Here is a 23,387-nt window from a genome sequence, read left to right as displayed (position 1 = left end):
AAAAAAAAACAAACAGTACATACTTACCTACAGCCGTCTGTCCTCCAGCGCTGTGCTCTGCACTCCTCCTGTACTGTCTGTGAGCGTCGGTCAGCCGGAAAGCAGAGCGGTGACGTCACCGCTCTGCTTTCCGGCCGCTGTGCTCACAGACAGTACAGGAGGAGAGCAGAGCACAGCGCCGGGGACAGACAGCGGTAGGTAAGTATGTACTGTTCGTTTTTTTTTACTTTTAGGATGGTAACCAGGGTAAACATCGGGTTACTAAGCGCGGCCCTGCGCTTAGTTACCCGATGTTTACCCTGGTTACCGGCATCGTTGGTCGCTGGAGAGCGGTCTGTGTGACAGCTCTCCAGCGACCAAACAGCGACGCTGCAGCGATCCGGATCGTTGTCGGTATCGCTGCAGCGTCGCTTAATGTGAAGGGGCCTTTAGTGAGGAGGAATTTATAGGGTCATGGGAGGAAGCTGCCTTATCATGCTCAAGAAGGTTTATGGAATTACTAACTAAATCCAACCAAACAAAAATGGATGAAATTGATGGGGAACTTAAAAATGTTCAGGATGACGTGAACAAACAACTTACTCCTGAGGAGGTGTTAAGATACAAGAATGAGCTTGATGGTGAATCACAAAAATGGGAGAAGGAGATTGTATCTAATAAGACTAGAAAGTATCAGCGTGATTTAACTGATTTACAAAATTGCCGTGTGTATAAATGGAGTAAGAGTGGCCAAGTGTCTAGATCACGATCGAGGACAAGATCCGTCTCCTTTTCATCAGTTTCTTTAATTGAAGAAAAACCTCACAGTGTAGAACATACCAGACCTATGTGGGAAAGAAGGGACTTCCAGAATGTCATCGCTCGGAAGGTTTCAGATATAATCAGAAATCTAAGATCCCCTCGTCTCCACCCACTGACAAAAAAGCAAGGACTAATACACTTCAGGTAATGAATTTATCTTCACATGTTCTTACTGCAGCCCAGATTGAGGTTTTTGAACTTGGATTGTCCTTCTCTCCGTGTAATAATTTTAATTTTTTTACAGCATTAAAGGATTTGCATTTATTTTCTCGAAAATTGGTTTTAAAAAAGTTACACTCCAGATCATCTGATCTGGGGGTAAAGATAACAACTGAACAGGAGGCCCTGGAAGCACTGGAAGAGCTGGAAAGGGAATCTGCGACAGGCTCTACAGGTATTTCCTTGCCTCCAATTGCTCCTAGGTCCACCACGTTCCCTCCCTTGTCTTGCTGTCCGCAGGTTGAGGTATTTAAACGATTGGTAACTGAGGACTTCAAAAAGATCAAAAATAATGCTAAGAGAGATAACCTCACTCGTGAACAGTGGAATGCGCTGAATGAGCTAAATCAATTTGATGATATTGTCATCAAGGCAGCGGATAAGGGGGGTGGAACGTGGTGATTTGGCCTGTGAAAAAATATGAAAGGGAGGCCTTTAAACAACTGAGAAATAAGGGCACGTATATTCAATTGCCAGCTAATCCCCTTGCTTCATTCAGGAGTGCTCTTATGTCAATTTTGGAGATTGCACTGGAGAGAGGGATAATTTCCAAAAAAGTCCTTGATGGACTGACAGTTAAATGCCCCGTGGTGCCCACATTTTACCTGTTGCCCAAGGTCCATAAGGATCCGATATCACCCCCGGGGCATCCGATTGTCTCTGACATAGGAGGGCTACGTGATCCAGTATGCAAATTTATAGAGTATTATCTCAAACCTCAAGTTGAGACCTTGCCCTCCTATGTCAGGGACACTACGGACGTCCTGAGGCACCTGGATGGTTTATCCCTTGAATCGGACATGCTTCTTGTAGTAGCAGATGTAGAGGCGCTTTACACAAGCATCTGCCATGATGATGGTATTAGGGCTGCAGAATTTTATCTTGAGTCGAGCAATATGGATGCAGACTTGAGAGAACTGGTGTTGGACTTGTTGCAATTCATCCGCACCCATAATTTTTTTAAGTTTAAAGACCGTTATTTTCTTCAGACATGTGGTACCGCCATGGGGGCGGCATGTGCGCCGTCGTATGCAAATCTCTTCCTGGGGTTCTGGGAGAGGGGTTTGTTTTGCAGCGGTGCGCATGCCATCCCCCAGATTGTGGGGTGGTTCAGGTACATAGACGACATGCTGTTCATTTGGCAGGGTGCTGTCGAAGAACTTCATACTTTTATGGTGGGGTTGAATCGCAACGACTACAACATCAGACTTACTTATAACCATCATCAGAAAAGAGTATCCTTTTTGAACATCGAGCTCAGAGTGCAGAAAGATGGTTCCATTCTTACAGACATGTACCGCAAAGAAACATCAGTTAATGCACTTTTGCATGCATCGTCTGCACACTTGGGCTCAACGATTAATGCAATACCGGTAGGCCAATTTCTATGGGCCCGTAGGATATGTTCTTTGGATGAACTATTCGAGGAGCAGGCCTTGGACCTTGGGCACAGGTTTAGGGCCCGGGGTTACAGTGCATGAAGCATTAAGAGGGGTTATTCAAGGGCAAGGAGATCCGAGAGAAGGCAACTTCTTTGCCCACAAAATACGGAAAAATCGAGTAATGTAGGAATACGGTTTGTTTCTACACTGAATCAACAATGGGAAACCATGCGAATGATTCTCCAAAAACACTGGCCAATATTAATGACAGATTCTACCCTTGGTAAGGATCTGTCGGCAGAACCATTAATGACATCTTGGAGAAGCCGGAATTTCAAGGACTTGTTAGTTAAAAGTCACTACGTTACTAAACCGCCACGGGTGTTTGGTGGCGAAAATAAGAGAAGGGGATTTTTTCCATGTCAGAATTGTCTTGCCTCTAGGAATCATGTTCGAGCGACATCCTTCGTGTCATCGGATGGCCTCAAGAGTTTCAATATTAATGAGTATATCACGTGTACAACAACACATGTAGTTTACTACGCTAGATGTGGATGTAATATGATCTACATAGGGTTGACCTCACGTGAACTTCGAGTGTGTACACGAGAACACGTGAGGGATATTGGGGCCGCCCGTGATGTGGAGGATGTGGAAGGTCTTAAGTCTTTACCAAGACACTTCAAATTGAGACATAATTGTAATCCAGCTAGTCTTACGATCTATGGGATCAACTGAGTTCACATGGGGGTGAGAGGCGGTGATGGTATATGACTTCTCACACAAAGAGAATGTCGATGGATCACGGTCTTGGAAACACTAGCCCCGGCGGGTTTAAATGAGCAACTCAGCTTTTCCTCCTTTTTATAGTTCTGGATTTTTAATTTGTGTGTTTTGTGTCCTTTTTGTATTTTAGTAATCCGTTTGATAGCAATAAGCATATTTGAATTTTCTCCCATATGGACTCACTGAAAAAAAGACGAATAATCTAACCTAATCTGGACAAATATTTGCATCTGGATGACCCAACGCCGTTAACTATAATAGCATGTGTATTCCTTATATAATATTTATTTATCACAATCATTGTAATTAATTATATTATGATATATTGCACTTTGCACTTTTGATGTAATTTATTGATATGTTGATTTGATTTATTTGCACTTTTTATTGTTATGATTATATATTTTGTTTGTATTTTTTCTCATCACTGCACATATATACGGATTTTTACAAGTTTGGTAGATAGGGGGTAAAGATAAGTGATTATTTGTTTTTTTCCCCCATTTTCACGTAGCGGTATTTTGCACAGGAGGGAATACAATGTTAAGGTACCTTCACACTGAACGATATCGCTAGCGATCTGTGACGTTGCAGCGTCCTGGCTAGCGATATCGTTCAGTTTGACACGCAGCAGCGATCAAGATCCTGCTGTGATGTCGTTGGTCGCTGCAGAAAGTCCAGCACTTTATTTCGTCGCTGGACTCCCTGCAGACATCGCTGAATCGGCGTGTGTGACGCCGATTCAGCGATGTCTTCACTGGTAACCAGGGTAAACATCGGGTTACTAAGCGCAGGGCCGCGCTTAGTAACCCGATGTTTACACTGGTTACCAGCGTAAAAGTTAAAAAAACAAACACTACATACTTACCTTCGCTGTCTGTCCCCGGCGCTGTGCTTCTCTGCACTGGCTGTGAGCGCCGGCCAGCCGGAAAGCACAGCGGTGACTGTTATGAACAGGTGATTCAGAACCACAATGGACCTAGTGGTTAAGAGCACACAAAGTGACCTGATAATTACTAACATAGGACGAGCTCTGAGACGTGGGAACTCTGCTGACCGCAATCCCTAATCCTATCATACCACACTAGAGGTAGCCGTGGATTGCGCCTAACGCTCCCTATGCAACTCGGCACAGCCTGAGAACCTAGCTAGCCCTGAAGATAGAAAAATAAGCCTACCTTGCCTCAGAGAAATTCCCCAAAGGAAAAGGCAGCCCCCCACATATAATGACTGTGAGATAAGATGAAAATACAATCACAGAGATTAAATAGATTTTAGCAAAGTGAGGCCCGACTTACTGAATAGACCGAGGACAGGAAAGATAGCTTTGCGGTCAGCACAAAAACCTACAAACAACCATGCAGAGGGGCAAAAAGACCCTCCGCACCGACTAACGGTACGGAGGTGCTCCCTCTGCGTCTCAGAGCTTCCAGCAAGCAAGAAAAAAACAATAAAGCAAGCTGGACAGAAAATATAGCAAACAAAAGTAACACAAGCAAAACTTAGCTTATGCAGGGCAGACAGGCCACAAGAACGATCCAGGAGAAAGCAAGACCAATACTGGAACATTGACTGGAGGCCAGGAACAAAGAACTAGGTGGAGTTAAATAGAGCAGCACCTAACGACTTAACCTCGTCACCTGAGGAAGGAAACTTAGAAGCCGCAGCCCCACTCACATCCACCAGAGGAAGCTCATAGACAGAACCAGCCGAAGTACCACTCATGACCACAGGAGGGAGCTTGACCACAGAATTCACAACAGTACCCCCCCTTGAGGAGGGGTCACCGAACCCTCACCAGAGCCCCCAGGCCGACCAGGATGAGCCAAATGAAAGGCACGAACCAGATCGGCAGCATGAACATCAGAGGCAAAGACCCAGGAATTATCTTCCTGACCATAACCCTTCCACTTAACCAGGTACTGGAGTTTCCGTCTCGAAATACGAGAATCCAAAATCTTCTCCACTATATACTCCAACTCCCCCTCAACCAAAACCGGGACAGGAGGATCAACGGATGGAACCACAGGTGCCACGTATCTCCGCAACAATGACCTATGGAATACGTTATGGATGGAAAAAGAAGCTGGAAGGGTCAAACGAAAAGACACAGGATTAAGAACCTCAGAAATCCTATACGGACCAATGAAACGAGGCTTAAACTTAGGAGAGGAAACTTTCATAGGAATATAACGAGATGACAACCAAACCAAATCCCCAACACGAAGTCGGGGACCCACACAGCGCCTGCGGTTAGCGAAACATTGAGCCTTCTCCTGAGACAATGTCAAATTGTCCACCACATAAGTCTAAATCTGCTGCAACCTATCCACCACAGTATCCACACCAGGACAGTCAGAAGACTCAACCTGCCCTGAAGAGAAACGAGGATGGAAACCAGAATTGCAGAAAAACGGCGAAACCAAAGTAGCCGAGCTGGCCCAATTATTAAGGGCGAACTCAGCCAAAGGCAAAAAGGACACCCAATCATCCTGATCGGCAGAAACAAAACATCTCAGATATGTTTCCAAGGTCTGATTGGTTCGTTCAGTCTGGCCATTTGTCTGAGGATGGAAAGCCGAGGAAAAAGACAAATCAATGCCCATCCTAGCACAAAAGGCTCGCCAAAACCTTGAAACAAACTGGGAACCTCTGTCAGAAACGATGTTCTCCGGAATGCCATGTAAACGAACCACATGCTGGAAGAACAATGGCACCAAATCAGAGGAGGAAGGCAATTTAACCAAGGGCACCAGATGGACCATTTTAGAAACCCAATTGACCGACATTTTTTGAGAGACGGGGAGATCCGAAATAAAATCCATAGAGATATGTGTCCATGGCCTCTTCGGGACTGGCAAGGGCAAAAGCAACCCACTGGCACGAGAACAGCAGGGCTTAGCCCGAGCACAAATCCCACAGGACTGCACAAACGAACGCACATCCCGCGACAGAGACGGCCACCAAAAGGATCTAGCCACCAAATCTCTGGTACCAAAGATTCCAGGATGACCAGCCAACACCGAACAATGAACCTCAGAGATAACTCTACTCGTCCATTTATCAGGGACAAACAGTTTCTCCGCTGGGCAACGGTCAGGTCTATTATCCTGAAATTTTTGCAGCACCCGCCGCAAATCAGGGGAGATGGCAGACAAAATTACCCCCTCTTTGAGAATACCCGCCACCTCAGACAAACCCGGAGAGTCGGCACAAAACTCCTAGACAGGGCATCTGCCTTCACATTTTTAGAGCCCGGAAGGTACGAAACCACAAAGTCAAAACGGGAGAAAAACAGCGACCAACGAGCCTGTCTAGGATTCAACCGTTTGGCAGACTCGGGGTAAGTCAAGTTCTTGTGATCAGTCAAGACCACCACGCGATGCTTAGCTCCTTCAAGCCAATGACGCCACTCCTCGAATGCCCACTTCATGGCCAGCAACTCTCGATTGCCAACATCATAATTATGCTCAGCAGGCGAAAACTTCCTAGAAAAGAAGGCGCATGGTTTCATCACCGAGCCATCAGAACTTCTTTGCGACAAAACAGCCTTCTCCAATCTCAGAAGCATCAACCTCGACCTGGAACGGGAGCGAAACATCTGGTTGGCACAACATAGGGGCAGAAGAAAAACGACGCTTCAACTCTTGAAAAGCTTCCACAGCAGCAGAAGACCAATTGACCACATCAGCATCCTTCTTGGTTAACTCAGTCAACGGTTTAGCAATACTAGAAAAATTATTGATGAAGCGACGATAAAAATTAGCAAAGCCCAGGAACTTTTGCAGACTCTTCAGAGATGTCGGCTGAGTCCAATCATAAATGGCCTGAACTTTAACAGGGTCCATCTCGACAGTAGAAGGGGAAAAAATGAACCCCAAAAATGAAACCTTCTGAACACCAAAGAGACACTTTGACCCCTTCACAAACAAAGAATTCGCATGCAGAACCTGGAACACCATTCTGACCTGCTTCACGTGAGACTCCCAATCATCCGAGAAGACCAAAATATCATCCAAGTATACAATCAGGAATTTATCCAGGTACTCTCGGAAGATGTCATGCATAAAGGACTGAAACACTGATGGAGCATTAGAAAGCCCGAATGGCATAACCAGGTACTAAAAATGGCCCTCGGGCGTATTAAATGCTGTTTTCCATTCATCGCCCTGTTTAATACGCACAAGATTATACGCACCACGAAGATCTATCTTGGTGAACCAACTAGCCCCCTTAATCCGAGCAAACAAATCAGACAGCAGCGGCAAGGGGTACTGAAATTTGACCGTGATTTTATTTAGAAGGCGATAATCAATACAAGGTCTCAGCGAACCATCCTTGTTGGCCACAAAAAAGAACCCTGCTCCCAATGGCGACGACGACGGGCGAATATGACCCTTCTCCAAGGATTCCTTTAATTAACTCCGCATAGCGGCGTGTTCAGGCACAGACAAATTAAACAGTCGACCTTTAGGAAATTTACTACCAGGAATCAAATTGATAGCACAATCACAATCCCTATGCGGAGGTAGGGCACTGGACTTGGGCTCATCAAATACATCCCGGTAATCTGACAAGAACTCTGGGACCTCAGAATGGGTGGATGATGAAATAGACAGAAAAGGAACATCACCATGTACCCCCTGACAACCCCAGCTGGACACAGACATTGATTTCCAATCCAATACTGGGTTATGGACTTGTAGCCATGGCAACCCCAACAGGACCACATCATGCAGATTATGCAACACCAAAAAGCGAATATCCTCCTGATGCGCAGGAGCCATGCACATGGTCAGCTGGGTCCAGTACTGAGGCTTATTCTTGGCCAAAGGCATAGCATCAATTCCTCTCAATGGAATAGGATACTGCAAGGGCTCCAAGAAAAACCCACAGCGCCTAGCATACTCCAAGTCCATCAAATTCAGGGCAGCGCCTGAATCCACAAATGCCATGACATAATAGGATGACAAAGAGCAGATCAAAGTAACGGACAAAAGAAATTTTGACTGTACCGTACCAATGGTGGCAGACCTAGCGAACCGCCTAGTGCGCTTAGGACAAACGGAGACAGCATGAGTGGAATCACCACAGTAAAAACACAGCCCATTCCGACGTCTGTGTTCTTGCCGTTCAGCTCTGGTCAAAGTCCTATCGCACTGCATAGGCTCAGGTCCATGCTCAGATAATACCGCCAAATGGTGCAAAGTTTTACGCTCACGCAAGCGTCGACCGATCTGAATGGCCAAAGACATAGACTCATTCAGACCAGCAGGCATAGGAAATCCCACCATGACATCCTTAAGGGCTTCAGAGAGACCTTTTCTGAAAATTGCTGCCAGCACACATTCATTCCATTGAGTGAGCACAGACCACTTCCTAAACTTCTGACAATATATCTCTACCTCATCCTGACCCTGAGACAGAGCCAGCAAATTTTTCTCTGCCTGATCCACTGAATTAGGTTCATCATACAGCAATCCGAGCGCCAGAAAAAACGCATCAATATTACATAATGCAGGATCTCCTGGCGCAAAGGAAAATGCCCAGTCTTGAGGGTCGCCACGTAATAAAGAAATAATGACCTTAACTTGTTGAACTGGGTCACCAGAGGAGCGGGGTTTCAAAGCCAGAAACAGTTTACAATTATTCTTAAAACTCAGAAACTTAGCTCTATCTCCAGAAAACAAATCAGGAATAGGAATTCTTGGCTCTAACATAGAATTCTGAACCACAAAGTCTTGAATATTTTGTACTCTTGCAGTGAGATGATCCACACAAGAAGACAGATCTTTAATGTCCATCACTACACCTGTGTCCTGAACCACCCAAATGTCTAGGGGAAAAGAAAGACAAAACACAGTACAGAGAAAAAAAAATGGTCTCAGAACTTCTCTTTTCCCTCTATTGAGAAGCATTAGTACTTTGGGCCTCCAGTACTGTTATGAACAGGTGATTCAGAACCACAATGGACCTAGTGGTTAAGAGCACACGAAGTGACCTGATAGTTACTAACATAGGACGAGCTCTGAGACGTGGGAACTCTGCTGACCGCAATCCCTAATCCTATCATACCACACTAGAGGTAGCCGTGGATTGCGCCTAACGCTCCCTATGCAACTCGGCACAGCCTGAGAAACTAGCTAGCCCTGAAGATAGAAAAATAAGCCTACCTTGCCTCAGAGAAATTCCCCAAAGGAAAAGGCAGCCCCCCACATATAATGACTGTGAGTTAAGATGAAAATACAAACACAGAGATTAAATAGATTTTAGCAAAGTGAGGCCCGACTTACTGAATAGACCGAGGATAGGAAAGATAGCTTTGCGGTCAGCACAAAAACCTACAAACAACCATGCAGAGGGGCAAAAAGACCCTCCGCACCGACTAACGGTATGGAGGTGCTCCCTCTGCGTCTCAGAGCTTCCAGCAAGCAAGAAAAAAACAATAAAGCAAGCTGGACAGAAAATATAGCAAACAAAAGTAACACAAGCAAAACTTAGCTTATGCAGGGCAGACAGACCACAAGAACGATCCAGGAGAAAGCAAGACCAATACTGGAACATTGACTGGAGGCCAGGAACAAAGAACTAGGTGGCGTTAAGTAGAGCAGCACCTAACGACTTAACCTCGTCACCTGAGGAAGGAAACTTAGAAGCCGCAGCCCCACTCACATCCACCAGAGGAAGCTCATAGACAGAACCAGCCGAAGTACCACTCATGACCACAGGAGGGAGCTTGACCACAGAATTCACAACAGGTGACGTCACCGCTCTGCTTTCCGGCCGCTGTGCAGGATAGCAGAGCGCCGGGGACAGACAGCGAAGGTAAGTATGTAGTGTTTGTTTTTTTTACTTTTACGATGGTAACCAGGGTAAACATCGGGTTACTAAGCGCGGCCCTGCGCTTAGTAACCCGATGTTTACCCTGGTTACCGGCATCGTTGGTCGCTGGAGAGCTGTCTGTGTGACAGCTCTCCAGCGACCAAACAGCGACGCTGCAGCGATCGACATCGTTGTCGGTATCGCTGCAGCGTCGCTTAGTGTGAAGGTACCTTTAGACTTAGTGCTGATAAAGCCGTTGGTTATCATTTTTTGTAGTGTCCGGACACTGAAAGTCCTTTGTGCGCATATCAACTGCACGGGAACAGCTGGCACGTTGACCTGGGCACCGCCTGATGACGTGTGCGGGTCAGTGACATCACCTGGATTTCCCGGTGACCTGCACTGCCATCTTGGCGCCTTAGGTCTGACGCGATCTCCGGGTCCTGCATGCGGGAGACATGTGCCGATCATGGCAATTTTCCACAGCTGTACGGGGTGTTCCATATAAAGGGAGGTAGGGACAGACTCATACCATCATAGCCCCCTGACGAAGCCCACGCGAAACGCGCGTAGGGGTACACGTGCGGCGGACTTGGCAGCTATGGGTAAGAAAAACTAAATTGTACATAATACTCTATGTGGATGCCATGGGATGATATTGGTAATATGATATGCCATTAAATGTCACTTTGACTGTATTAGTATACTCATGGTTATCCTTAGTACGGGTATGAGGATATAGATTGTACTTGATGCACGGGCACTTAATCAGTTTCTGATTTTATCTTACCCTGCTGTCCTGTCTGTCTGCATGTGGTTTGCTGCACTTGAGTTCTCAATTCAAAGGAGCTTATGTCCTGACATTATTGTGTTATATTTTTCAGTGCCATATATGTATAGTCTCAATAAACTATTTTGATTTTATTATTTTTTGGTGGATTTTTTTTCACTCCATTTTTTTCCTTGTTACTCCTTTTTATTGGTAGTTTTATATAAATACCAATAAAAGTTAATTTTTAGGCTGCCGTCACACTAGCAGTATTTGGTCAGTATTTTACATCAACATTTGTAAGCCAAAACCAGGAGTGGGTGATAAATACAGAAGTGGTGCATATGTTTCTATTATACTTTTCCTCTAATTGTTCCACTCCTGGTTTTGGCTTACAAATACTGATGTAAAATACTGACCAAATACTGCTAGTGTGACGGCAGCCTAAGGGGTTTCTTTTCCGCTTTTGTTTTCTTCCTATTAAGACCCTATAGCATTGTTTTGGTTTTTGATGAAATGTAGACTCCTGCCTGCACAACACTAGTAGCACAAACTAGTTAGATGCTGGAAGACCAATTTCACACAGGACAGGACCCTATCTAACTATATGACAACTTTCAGCACGCGCAGGAGCTGCCTCTCTGTGCTGTTACACTTAAAAAATTGTGCCAGCAAAACATGTCCTCTTTTAAAATGGAGAGGGACATGTGACGTCAGCAGCCAATGACAGAAGCCCTTGTGTCTGGACGTTGTGGATTGTTTCTGCACCCCGATTGGCTGCCGGAATATGCTCACAGTTAGTTAATTAATAAAAACATAAAATTACACTCCACTGCTCCTCTGATCTATACACACCTCCTACCCTCATAAAGCACATCCCACCGGTTAATCATACAGCACTAGGGTTGAGCGAAACGGGTCGTTCATTTTCAAAAGTCGCCGACTTTTGGCAAAGTCGGGTTTCATGAAACCCGATCCGACCCCTGTGCGGGGTCGGCCATGCGGTACGCGACTTTCGCGCCAAAGTCGCGTTTCAATTACGCGAAAAGCGCCATTTCTCAGCCAATGAAGGTAAACGCAGAGTGTGGGCAGCGTGATGACATAGGTCCTGGTCCCCACCATCTTAGAGAAGGGCATTGCAGTGATTGGCTTGCTGTCCGCGGCGTCACAGGGGCTATAAAGAGGCGTTCCCGCCGACCGCCATGTTACTGCTGCTGATCTGAGCTTAGGGAGAGGTTGCTGCCGCTTCGTCAGAAGCAGGGATAGCGTTAGGCAGGGTCCATTAACCACCAAACCGCTTGTGCTGTAGCGATTTCCACAGCCCAACACCACCTTCGGTGTGCAGGGACAGTGGAAGCTACATTTTTTTTTTTTCCTCAGCGCTGTAGCTCATTGGGCTGCCCTAGAAGGCTCCCTGGTAGCTGCATTGCTGTGTGTACGCCGCTGTGCAAACCAACTGCTTTTTTCAAAGCACAAATCCTCTTGTTCCTTCCTTTCTGCACAGCTATCTTGTTTGTTTGTCCACACTTTTTATTTAATTTGTGCATCAGTCCACTCCTTATTGCTGCCTGCCATACCTGGCTGAGATTACTGCAGGGAGATAGTAATTGAAGGACAGTTCCTTTTTTTTTTTTGTGGGAGATTAAGATTGGCACTTCTGCTAGAGTGCCATCCCTGTCTGTGTCATCTCTCACTCAGTGGGCCATAGAAAGCCTATTTATTTTTTTGCTTGATTTGGGTTCTAAAATCTACCTGAAAAAATCACTACATCAATCAGTGGGAGAAAAATATTGGCCTCAGGGCTTGTGTGCCACTCCTTACTCCTGTGTGTGCCATCTCTCACTCAGTGGGCCATAGAAAGCCTATTTATTTTTTTGCTTGATTTGGGTTCCAAAATCTACCTGAAAAAATCACAACATCAATCAGTGGGAGAAAAATATTGGCCTCAGGGCTTGTGTGCCACTCCTGACTCCTGTGTGTGCCATCTCTCACTCAGTGGGCCATAGAAAGCCTATTAATTTTTTTGCTTGATTTGGGTTCTAAATTCTACCTGAAAAAATCAATAAATCAATCAGTGGGAGATTAATATTGGCCTTTGGGCTTGTGTGCCAGTCCTAAGCGTGCCATCTCTCTCTCTCAGATAGTGGGCCATAGAAAGCCTATTTATTATTTTTTTTATTGGGTTTATAAATTTTCCCTGGAAAAAAAAAAAAAAAAGTGGGAGATTAATATTGGCCTCTGGGCTTGTGTGCCAGTCCTGAGCGTGCCATCTCTCTCACAAATAGTGGGCCATAGAAAGCCTATTTATTTTTTTGGTTGATTTGGGTTCTAAATTCTACCTGAAAAAATCAATAAATCAATCAGTGGGAGATTAATATTGGCCTTTGGACTTGTGTGCCAGTCCTAAGCGTGCCATCTCTCTCTCTCAGATAGTGGGCCATAAAAAACCTATTTATTATTTTTTTTATTGGGTTTATAAATTTTCCCTGGAAAAAAAAAAAAAAAGTGGGAGATTAATATTGGCCTCTGGGCTTGTGTGCCAGTCCTGAGCGTGCCATCTCTCTCACAAATAGTGGGCCATAGAAAGCCTATTTATTTTTTTGGTTGATTTGGGTTCTAAATTCTACCTGAAAAAATCAATAAATCAATCAGTGGGAGATAAATATTGGCCTCTGGGCTTGTGTGCCACTCCTGACTCCTGTGTGCGTCATCTCTCACTCAGTGGGCCCTAGAAAGCCTATTTTTTGTTTTATTTGTTTTCTAAATTCTCCCTGAAAAAATCATTTTATTTTATTTGGTTTCTAAATTATTCCTGAAAAAATCATTTTTTTTGTATTTTTTTTTTCTAAAGTCTCCCTGAAAAAAAAGAAAAAAAATCAAATCAGTGGGAGATTAATATTGCCCTTTCTGCTTGTGTGCCAGTCTTGACTCCTGGGTGTGCCATCTCTCTCTCTCTCTCCAATTGTGGGCCATAGAAAGCCTATTTTTTTTTTGCTTGATTTGGGTTCCAAAATCTACCTGAAAAAATCACTAAATCAATCAGTGGGAGATAAATATTGGCCTCTGGGCTTGTGTGCCACTCCTGACTCCTGTGTGCGTCATCTCTCACTCAGTGGGCCCTAGAAAGCCTATTTTTTGTTTTATTTGTTTTCTAAATTCTCCCTGAAAAAATCATTTTATTTTATTTGGTTTCTAAATTATTCCTGAAAAAAATCATTTTTTTTGTATTTTTTTTTTCTAAAGTCTCCCTGAAAAAAAAAAAAAAAAATCAAATCAGTGGGAGATTAATATTGCCCTTTCTGCTTGTGTGCCAGTCTTGACTCCTGGGTGTGCCATCTCTCTCTCTCTCTCCAATTGTGGGCCATAGAAAGCCTATTTTTTTTTTTTGCTTGATTTGGGTTCCAAAATCTACCTGAAAAAATCACTAAATCAATCAGTGGGAGATAAATATTGGCCTCTGGGCTTGTGTGCCACTCCTGACTCCTGTGTGCGTCCTCTCTCACTCAGTGGGCCATAGAAAGCCTATTTTTTTTTTTATTTGTTTTCTAAATTCTCCCTAAAACAATCATTTCATTTTATTTGGTTTATAAATTCTTCCTTAAAAAATCATTTTTTTTTATTATTTTTTTTTTTCTAAAGTCTCCCTTTTAAAAAAAAAACAACAAATCAGTGGGAGATTAATATTTACATTTGCGCTTCAGTGACAGTCCTGCGTGTGTGGCATCTCTCTCATTTGTTGCCACCAACAACAGAGTGTGTAACATTGTGCCTGATTTTCGTTGTGGTCTCACCCACCTGTAAAGGCGTAGCTAAATCATACTGAAGTTATAGCTCACCGTGTAAGTTGTGTGACAGCAACAAATACCGTTAGTTTGGTAACATTTTTAAAACAATGAGGAAGTCTGGTGGAAGAGGTCGTGGCCGGGGGCGTTCATTGTCAGCTGGTAATGAGGGTAGTGGTAGTGGTGGAGCATCAGGTGGTCGTGGGAAAAAAAATATTGCACCTAAGTCTGGAGCTGTGGAGCCAGGTTCGTCGTCTGGCTACACAAGGCCTCGAACGCTCCCTTTTCTGGGAGTAGGAAAACCGCTTTTAAAGCCAGAGCAGCAAGAGCAAGTTTTGGTTTATCTTGCTGACTCAGCCTCTAGCTCTTTTGCCTCCTCTCGTGAAACTGGTAAAAGTAAAAGCAGCGCGTCGTTAGTGGATGTTCACGGTCAGGGACAAGTCGCTTCCTTGTCCTCTTCAGCAAAAACAACAACAGAGAAGAATGCAGCAGGCGACACAACGGGTTACTCCATGGAGCTCTTTACACATACCGTCCCTGGCTTAGAAAGTGAAGCAGTTAACAGTCCATGCCCATTACAAGTTGAATCTGACATGGAGTGCACTGATGCACAGCCACAGCCAGACTACTATGCTGGTCCTTTGACTCAGACCACAACATTGCCCTCGCAGGGTGCTGATCAAGAATCAGACCCTGATGAGACTATGTTGCCCAATCACGAACGCTATACCACCGACCGACACGGTGACACAGACGAAGTTGCACACGAGCTACAAGAAGAGGTAATAGATGACCCAGTTCTTGACCCCGATTGGCAGCCATTGGGGGAACAGGGTGCAGGCGGCAGCAGTTCTGAAGCGGAGGAGGAGGGGCCGCAGCAGGCATCAACATCGCAACAGGTTCCATCTGCCGGGCCCGTATCTTGCCCAAAACGCGTGGCAAAGTCAAAACCTGTTGGAGGACAGCGTGGCCATCCGGTTAAAGCTCAGTCTGCAATGCCTGAAAAGGTATCCGATGCTAGAAAGAGTGCAGTCTGGCATTTTTTTAAACAACATCCAATTGATCAGCGCAAAGTCATCTGTCAAAAATGTTCAACTACCTTAAGCAGAGGGCAGAATCTGAAAAGTCTCAATACAAGTTGCATGCATAGACATTTAACCACCATGCATTTGCAAGCTTGGACTAACTACCAAACGTCCCTTAAGGTTGTAGCACCCTCGGCCAATGAAGCTAGTCATCAACGCAACATCCCTTCCGGCAGTGTAGGGCAACCATTTTCTGCACCATCTGCAGTATCTGTGCAGGTTTCTTTGCCAGGCCAAAGCAGTCAGGGTCAGGGAATCACCAGTTTCGTAGTAGGAAACACTGCATCTAGGGCACCGGCGGCAACAATACCATCTCCCACCGTCTCTCAGTCTGCCATGTCCACCGGCACCCCCGCTAGTTCCACGATCTCCAGCTCTCCAGTCCAGCTCACCCTACATGAGACTATGGTTAGAAAAAGGAAGTACTTAGCCTCGCATCCGCATACACAGGGTTTGAACGCCCACATAGCTAGACTAATCTCGTTAGAGATGATGCCCTACCGGTTAGTTGAAAGCGAAGCTTTCAAAGCCCTGATGGACTACGCTGTACCACGCTACGAGCTACCCAGTCGACACTTTTTTTCCAGAAAAGCCATCCCAGCCCTCCACCAGCATGTTAAAGAGCGCATCGTCCATGCACTCAGGCAATCTGTGAGCACAAAGGTGCACCTGACAACAGATGCATGGACCAGTAGGCATGGCCAGGGACGTTACGTGTCCATCACGGCACACTGGGTAAATGTGGTGGATGCAGGGTCCACAGGGGACAGCAAGTTTGGGACAGTTCTGCCTAGCCCACGGTCTAGGAAACAGTTGGCTGTAGCCGTTCGCACCCCCTCCTCCTCCTCCTCGTCCTCCTGCAGAAGCGAGACCTCGTCCACAGACCGCAGTCGCACAACCACTCCATCCGCAGCTGCCACTGTTGCACACCAGGTCTCCCATTATGGGGCAGCTACTGGCAAATGTCAGCAGGCTGTATTGGCTATGAAGTGTTTGGGCGACAACAGACACACCGCTGAAGTTCTGTCCGAGTTCTTGCAGAAAGAAACGCAGTCGTGGCTGGGCACTGTAGATCTTGAGGCAGGCAAGGTAGTGAGTGATAACGGAAGGAATTTCATGGCTGCCATCTCCCTTTCCCAACTGAAACACATTCCTTGCCTGGCTCACACCTTAAACCTGGTGGTGCAGTGCTTCCTGAAAAGTTATCCGGGGTTATCCGACCTGCTCCTCAAAGTGCGTGGACTTTGCTCACATATCCGCCGTTCGCCCGTACACTCCAGCCGTATGCAGACCTATCAGCGTTCTTTGAACCTTCCTCAGCATCGCCTAATCATAGACGTTGCAACAAGGTGGAACTCAACACTGCACATGCTTCAGAGACTGTGTGAACAGAGGCGGGCTGTTATGTTTTTGTGGGAGGATACACATACACGGGCAGGCAGTAGGATGGCAGACATGGTGTTGTCAGGTGTGCAGTGGTCGAAGATTCAAGACATGTGTCAAGTCCTTCAGTGTTTTGAGTAATGCACACGGCTGGTTAGTGCAGACAACGCCATAATAAGCATGAGCATCCCCCTAATGCGTCTGCTGATGCAAAGTTTGACGCACATAAAGGATCAGGCGTCTGCAGCTGAGGAAGAGGAAAGCCTTGATGACAGTCAGCCATTGTCTGGCCAGGGCACTGTACAGGACGAGGTAGCGGGCGAACAGGAGGAGGAGGACGAGGAGGATGATGGGGATGATTATATTTTTAATGAGGAAGCTTTTCCGGGGCCAGTGGAAATTGTTGGCGCGGCAAGGCCGGGTTCTGGTTTTTGGAGGGACACAAGTGACGTGGATTTGCCTGAAACTGCCCCTCAACCAAGCACAACCACAGATTTGAGAACTGGAACTTTGGGCCACATGGCGGATTATGCCTTACGTATCCTCAAAAGGGACACACGCATAACAAAAATGATGAACGATGACGATTACTGGTTGGCCTGCCTCCTTGATCCTCGCTATAAAGGCAAATTGCAAAATATAATGCCACATGAGAACTTGGAACTAATATTAGCAACCAAACAATCAACTCTTGTTGACCGTTTGCTTCTGGCATTCCCTGCACACAGCGCCCGTGATCGTTCTAACACGAGCTGCAGGGGCCAGCAGACCAGAGGTGTTAGAGGGGCAGAAATCAGAAGTGGCGTTGGCCAGAGGGGTTTTCTGACCAGGTTGTGGAGTGATTTTGCTATGATCGCAGACAGGACAGGTACTGCAGCATCAATTCAAAGTGACAGGAGACAACATTTGTCCAGTATGGTTACTAACTATTTTTCATCCCTTATCGACGTTCTCCCTCAACCGTCATTCCCATTTGATTACTGGGCATCAAAATTAGACACCTGGCCAGAATTGGCAGAATATGCATTGCAGGAGCTTGCTTGCCCGGCAGCTAGTGTCCTATCAGAAAGAGTATTCAGTGCTGCAGGTTCAATACTAACAGAAAAAAGGACTCGTCTGGCTACCCAAAATGTAGATGATCTAACCTCCATTAAAATGAACCACAACTGGATTTCGAAATCTTTTGCCCCACCTTGCCCGGCTGACACCTAGCTTTCCTATGTAAAGGTCTTGCCTGTGGACTATTCTGAACGACTTTTCCAATCTCGTAATTTGCAGCACCTGATTGTCCAGCATCCGACATGTTAACACCTCCCTAAATGGCCAAAGTCCCCACACGGGGCCGTGGTATCGCCACTTGGCGCCAGCACCCGTGAGAGTACTGTTTGTCTGAGGAGGTGGGTGTGCCCGCTTTTGGTCGACGGCACTGCCACTAGGTCCCTCATAGTACAATAAAGTGTCTGGCGGTGGTGGTGCGCACCCAACGTCAGACACACCGTTGTAATATGAGGGGCCCTGGGCCTGTACCGCCGGCCACAAGACAGTCCCCCCCCCCCCAGCTCAAACCGTGCTCTACCACTTGCAAAATTTTCTCTCACAGCTCCACCAATGTTTAGTCTATGCGCTGACATCCTTCAATGCCTGGCACTGTCAATACCATTGTATTGACATTTTTCTTATGTTAGGCCTTCGAAGCCTGTCTGCGGTCACTCCTTCCACTAGGCCTCCACTGACCTGTCTACTGCTGCCCGTGTTCCCCTGGAACCAATTTTAAATTGCCTACAGCCCAATTTTTGTTATGTTAGGCCTTCGAAGCCTGTCTGCGGCCCGTTCTTTCCACTACTATTACACTGACCAGGCCACTGCTGCCCGTGTTCCCCTGGAACCAATTTTAAATTGCCTACAGCCAGCCCAATTTATTATGTTAGGCCTTCGAAGCCTGTCTGCGGTCCCTCCTTCCACTAGGCCTCCACTGACCTGTCTACTGCTGCCCGTGTTCCCCTGGAACCAATTTTAAATTGCCTACAGCCCAATTTTTGTTATGTTAGGCCTTCGAAGCCTGTCTGCGGCCCGTTCTTTCCACTACTATTACACTGACCTGGCTACTGCCGCCCGTGTTCCCCTGGAACCAATTTAAAATTGCCGACAGCAAGCCCAATTTATTATGTTAGGGCTTCGAAGCCTGTCTGCGGTCCCTCCTTCCACTAGGCCTCCACTGACCTGTCTACTGCTGCCCGTGTACCCCTTGAACCAACATCAGAAAATATAAAAATAAGTATTTTGCTTATAAAAAAGAAAATACTGGAGAGATATCAAATGCAGACATTTTAACATTAAAAACAAACACATACAACAAAAATCTGGTACAGTACTAAAAATGGCCACCAGCTACAATAACTTTCTCCTGCAAGTAGTTAACTGAAAGTTTTTTTCAATTTAAAACACAGATATGGCATCCACCGAGTGTTGTCCTGTCGCGTCTTCTTTATATTATTGCCAAGAAGATGCAAAACAATGAAAATAATAAAATCATTATTTACCAAAAAAATAGAGTAAGTCAAAACCACATTGCAAATAAACATTCATTACAAATAAAGAAGCAGGGCGCGTCCGAGGGTGAGTATATACCTAATAAGAATATAATCACCCTCGGACGCGCCCTGCTTCTTTCCGACAGCCTTCCTTCCTAAGAATCAGCCCTTCCGTGGTGTAGAGAGAGGGTGTGTTACACTCCAAGGTGTTCCCCAGGTTGCCTTTCCTGAGCTTCGATCTTCATGCTCTCGTTTAGTAGTTGTCGGAAAGTAGGCTGCATTAGGCCTACAAATTGGGTATGGGGTGGAGAGAGATGGTGTGTTACACTCCAAGGTGTTCCCCAGGTTTCCTTGCCATTGCTTCGGTCTTCCGACTCTCGTTCAGTAGTTGTAGAAAACTACACTGCATTAGGCCTACAAAATGGGTATCGGGTGGAGAGAGATGGTGTGTTACACTCCAAGGTGTTCTCCAGGTTGCCTTTCCAGAGCTTCGATCTTAATGCTCTCGTTTAGTAGTTGTTGGAAACTACACTGCATTAGGCCTCCAAATTGGCTATGGGGTGGAGAGAGATGGTGTGTTACACTCCAAGGTGTTCTCCAGGTTTCCTCGCCATTGCTTCGATCTTCCGACTCTCGTTTAGTAGTTGTAGAAAACTACACTGCATTAGGCCTACAAAATGGGTATCGGGTGGAGAGAGATGGTGTGTTACACTCCAAGGTGTTCCCCAGGTTTCCTTGCCATTGCTTCGGTCTTCCGACTCTCGTTTAGTAGTTGTAGAAAACTACACTGCATTAGGCCTACAAAATGGGTATGGGGTGGAGAGAGATGGTGTGTTCCACTCCAAGGTGTTCTCCAGGTTGCCTTTCCTGAGCTTCTATCTTCAGGCTCTCGTTAAATTGTGGTTAAATGGAACAACTGCATTTGGCGTACTAGTTGGTTTGGGGCCTACTAACAGTGTCTGCCGCTCCTTGCTGTTCTCCTGGTTTCCTGTCCTGAAATTCCGTTTTCAGGCGCTCGTTAAGTAGTTGTTAATGTTAGACTGCATTTGGCCTACTAGTTGGGTTGGGGCCTACTATCGGTGTCTGCCACTCCTTGCTGTTCTCCTCCACTGAACAAAGCTGTGCCGCCTGTTTACTACGGTTGCCAATTTTGAACTGCATTTCGACTACTTACTGATTTGGGCCTACTCTCTGTGTCAGCCTCTCATTCCAGTTGTCCTCCACTGCAATGCCCCCTGGTTATTCCTGTGTTACCAATTTTGAACTGCATTTAGCCAACTTTATTCTTTGGGCCTATATCTGTGTTTCCTCCTCATCCTGCCCATTGCCCAGCCAGTGATAGATGAGTCTGCTGGTACATTGACCCATAACGCAACATTCCCCGTGCACGCTACACAACAACATTGTGACCCTGCTGAAAGTCAGGTTGCTCTTCCCGCATACCATACCACCTTACACGGGGACAAAGAGGAAGGTGCAGATGAAAGTGCAGGTTCCTTCATCAGGTGGGGGGAGGAATACTAGTTGGCGACGTCACTGGCACAGGGCCTCTCATAGTACGCAAAAGTGTTGCTGCCGGTGGGAGGCGCCCCCGCCGTGTAAACACACCGCTGTACTTTGAGGGGCCCTGTGCCAGTGCCAATGCCAACGAGTGGGCCCCCCCTGCTTGCTCAGGTTCACAGCACTTGCAAAGTTGAAATATTTACCTCTCCCTGCTCCACTGCCGTGACGTGGTCCAGATTTCCTGGGCCCACTAATTACTTGAACCAGCCCTACCCACCACAACTTTAGCCAAATGACCCCCAATTTCAAATGCCTTCCAATTATTATAAGGTAAATTACGCTTGACAAGCTTCATTAAGAAGAATGGATGGTTTTGACATTAAAATGGGCACTCTAGGTGTTTTCCTGGCCCCCACTCACTGCCGACTATGCTGCCCCATTGACTTGCATTGGGTTTCGTGTTTCGGTCGATCCCGACTTTACGTCATAATCGGCCGATTTCACTCGACCCAACTTTTGAGATAGTCGGGTTTCGCGAAACCCGGCTCGACTCTAAAAAGGTCAAGGTCGCTCAACTCTATACAGCACCACTACACTAGCAAAAGTCCTAAAAAAAGCAGTAGTAGAAATGCGATCTTTTTCTGAACTGTGCCCAAATGTTGCAACTTTGATGGAAAATACTCAGGAATCCGAACACGAATCCAAATCAGTTACGTTCGTTCCGAATTTGAGAGTGGCGAAAGTTTTCCAAACACGTTTGCTCATCTCTAATGGTGACACATTTCATATAGGGTTCATTTACAAGGAGCTACTGGCAGAATGATACGACACGAATAAAACGCTCAATGCAAGTGTGCGATGCAGTGCTCATCTTGCGGGAATGTGGCCGGTAGTATGCATATTGCAAATGCAGATGTTCATAGCAAACTGGACAACCTCTTTAAGGCCGGGGTCACACTTGCGAGCATAATACGAGAAACTCGCGAGAGTCTCTCACCTCAATGTCCAGCACTGCCACCAACACTTGGGACCGGAGGGTTCAGCTGCATAGAAATACATGCAGCCCACACACTCCGGTCCCAAGTGCCGGCGGCAGTGCCTGGTATTGAGGCGCGAGTTTCTCGCATTGCAAGCGCAAGTGTGACCCTGGCCTAATAGGTTGCATTGCTACGTACATCTAAATCTTTTAAAGGGATGCACAGAATGAATGTGCAAACCAAATACAGGTGCTTCATGGTGGAGCCAAACATTTGCCACCTGCTTGTTTTCCATCTATGGCTACTTTCACACATCAGATTTTTTGCATCAGGCACAATCCGGCGAATTTTGGAAAAATGGATCCGGCGCAGATTGTGAAAAACTGATGTGACAGATCCGTTTTTTTGATTAATCCGACTAGCATATCCAGGTAATTGGATAAAAAAAAAATTGAGCATGCTCAGCTTAAAAAAACGGAATCCGGCGCCGGAATCCGTCATTTTCTGGATCCGGCACCTTCCAGCTCCCATAGGCTTCCATTCAAGCAAACAGGCTTTTTCGCCAGAGACAAAAAACGTTGCTATGGACGTTTTTTTCAGAAACCGGAAATGGCAGATTTGCTGGATCTGGCGAAAACCAGACGAAACACAATGTCATCCGGCACTAATATAAGTCTATGGGGAAAAAACGGATCCGGCGGCAACATTCGATTTTTTGAAATTTAGCTGGATTGAGCCTGACAGCGAAAACCTGGTGTGCGAAAGTAGCTTATCTCAGCCTTTCACTTGCTCTGTGATGCCAGAGCTGTCAATCAAAGAAGGGGGGTGGAGATAGAGGGAAATGAGCAGGTGGGAAGGTGTATATAAATGAATGACCACTGAGTGGCTGAATTTGGTTTTCTCTGCTGTCACAGAACTGGCTCTGACAGATGTGAAATAGGATTGTGAACAATAGGTCTCCACCTTACCAATAGACTGTGATAAAGGATGCCATAATATGCTAATTCATGCTGTAGGAAGGAAAGCCCAATCTCCATCACAGAGGTGAGACTGGCTGTCTATAAGCAGGAGAGAATCATACAGCTGTAGGCAACTGAGGTCTAAACAAGTCCCAAGCACCGCTCAGGAGGCAACCAGTGGAAACTTACTTGAGTGGACAATGTTTGGTAAGTATCATCATACAATCGACTAAAGGTTTACGACTTGTTCACACAATGTGTTTGTGCTGTGATTTCATCCTCACTTTTTTTTCCTCAAAATATTTTACTGTACCAGCAAAGTGAATGAGATTTCTGAAATTTCATTTGTATGCTACCTATTTTATTCTTTTCAGTGTCTATCACTCAC

The 23,387-nt window shown here is 45.9% G+C and overlaps 1 protein-coding gene across 1 annotated transcript in view; it reads left to right on the top strand.

Moving 5' to 3' along the window:
• Positions 1 to 523: 523 nt before the first annotated feature.
• The window catches only part of LOC138674033 (uncharacterized), a 67,434-nt gene continuing 44,570 nt past the window's right edge, over positions 524 to 23,387 (top strand). Inside the window, exons 1-2 of the mRNA XM_069762017.1 lie at positions 524 to 719; positions 1,046 to 1,195. Of these exons, the coding sequence (XP_069618118.1) occupies positions 524 to 719; positions 1,046 to 1,195 (346 nt within the window). The remainder of the gene's footprint in view (positions 720 to 1,045; positions 1,196 to 23,387) is intronic.

The sequence above is a fragment of the Ranitomeya imitator genome, chromosome 1 (genome assembly GCF_032444005.1).
Source record: "Ranitomeya imitator isolate aRanImi1 chromosome 1, aRanImi1.pri, whole genome shotgun sequence".
Classification (NCBI taxonomy): Eukaryota; Metazoa; Chordata; class Amphibia; order Anura; family Dendrobatidae; genus Ranitomeya; species Ranitomeya imitator.
This window is presented reverse-complemented; position numbering and strand designations above follow the sequence as displayed.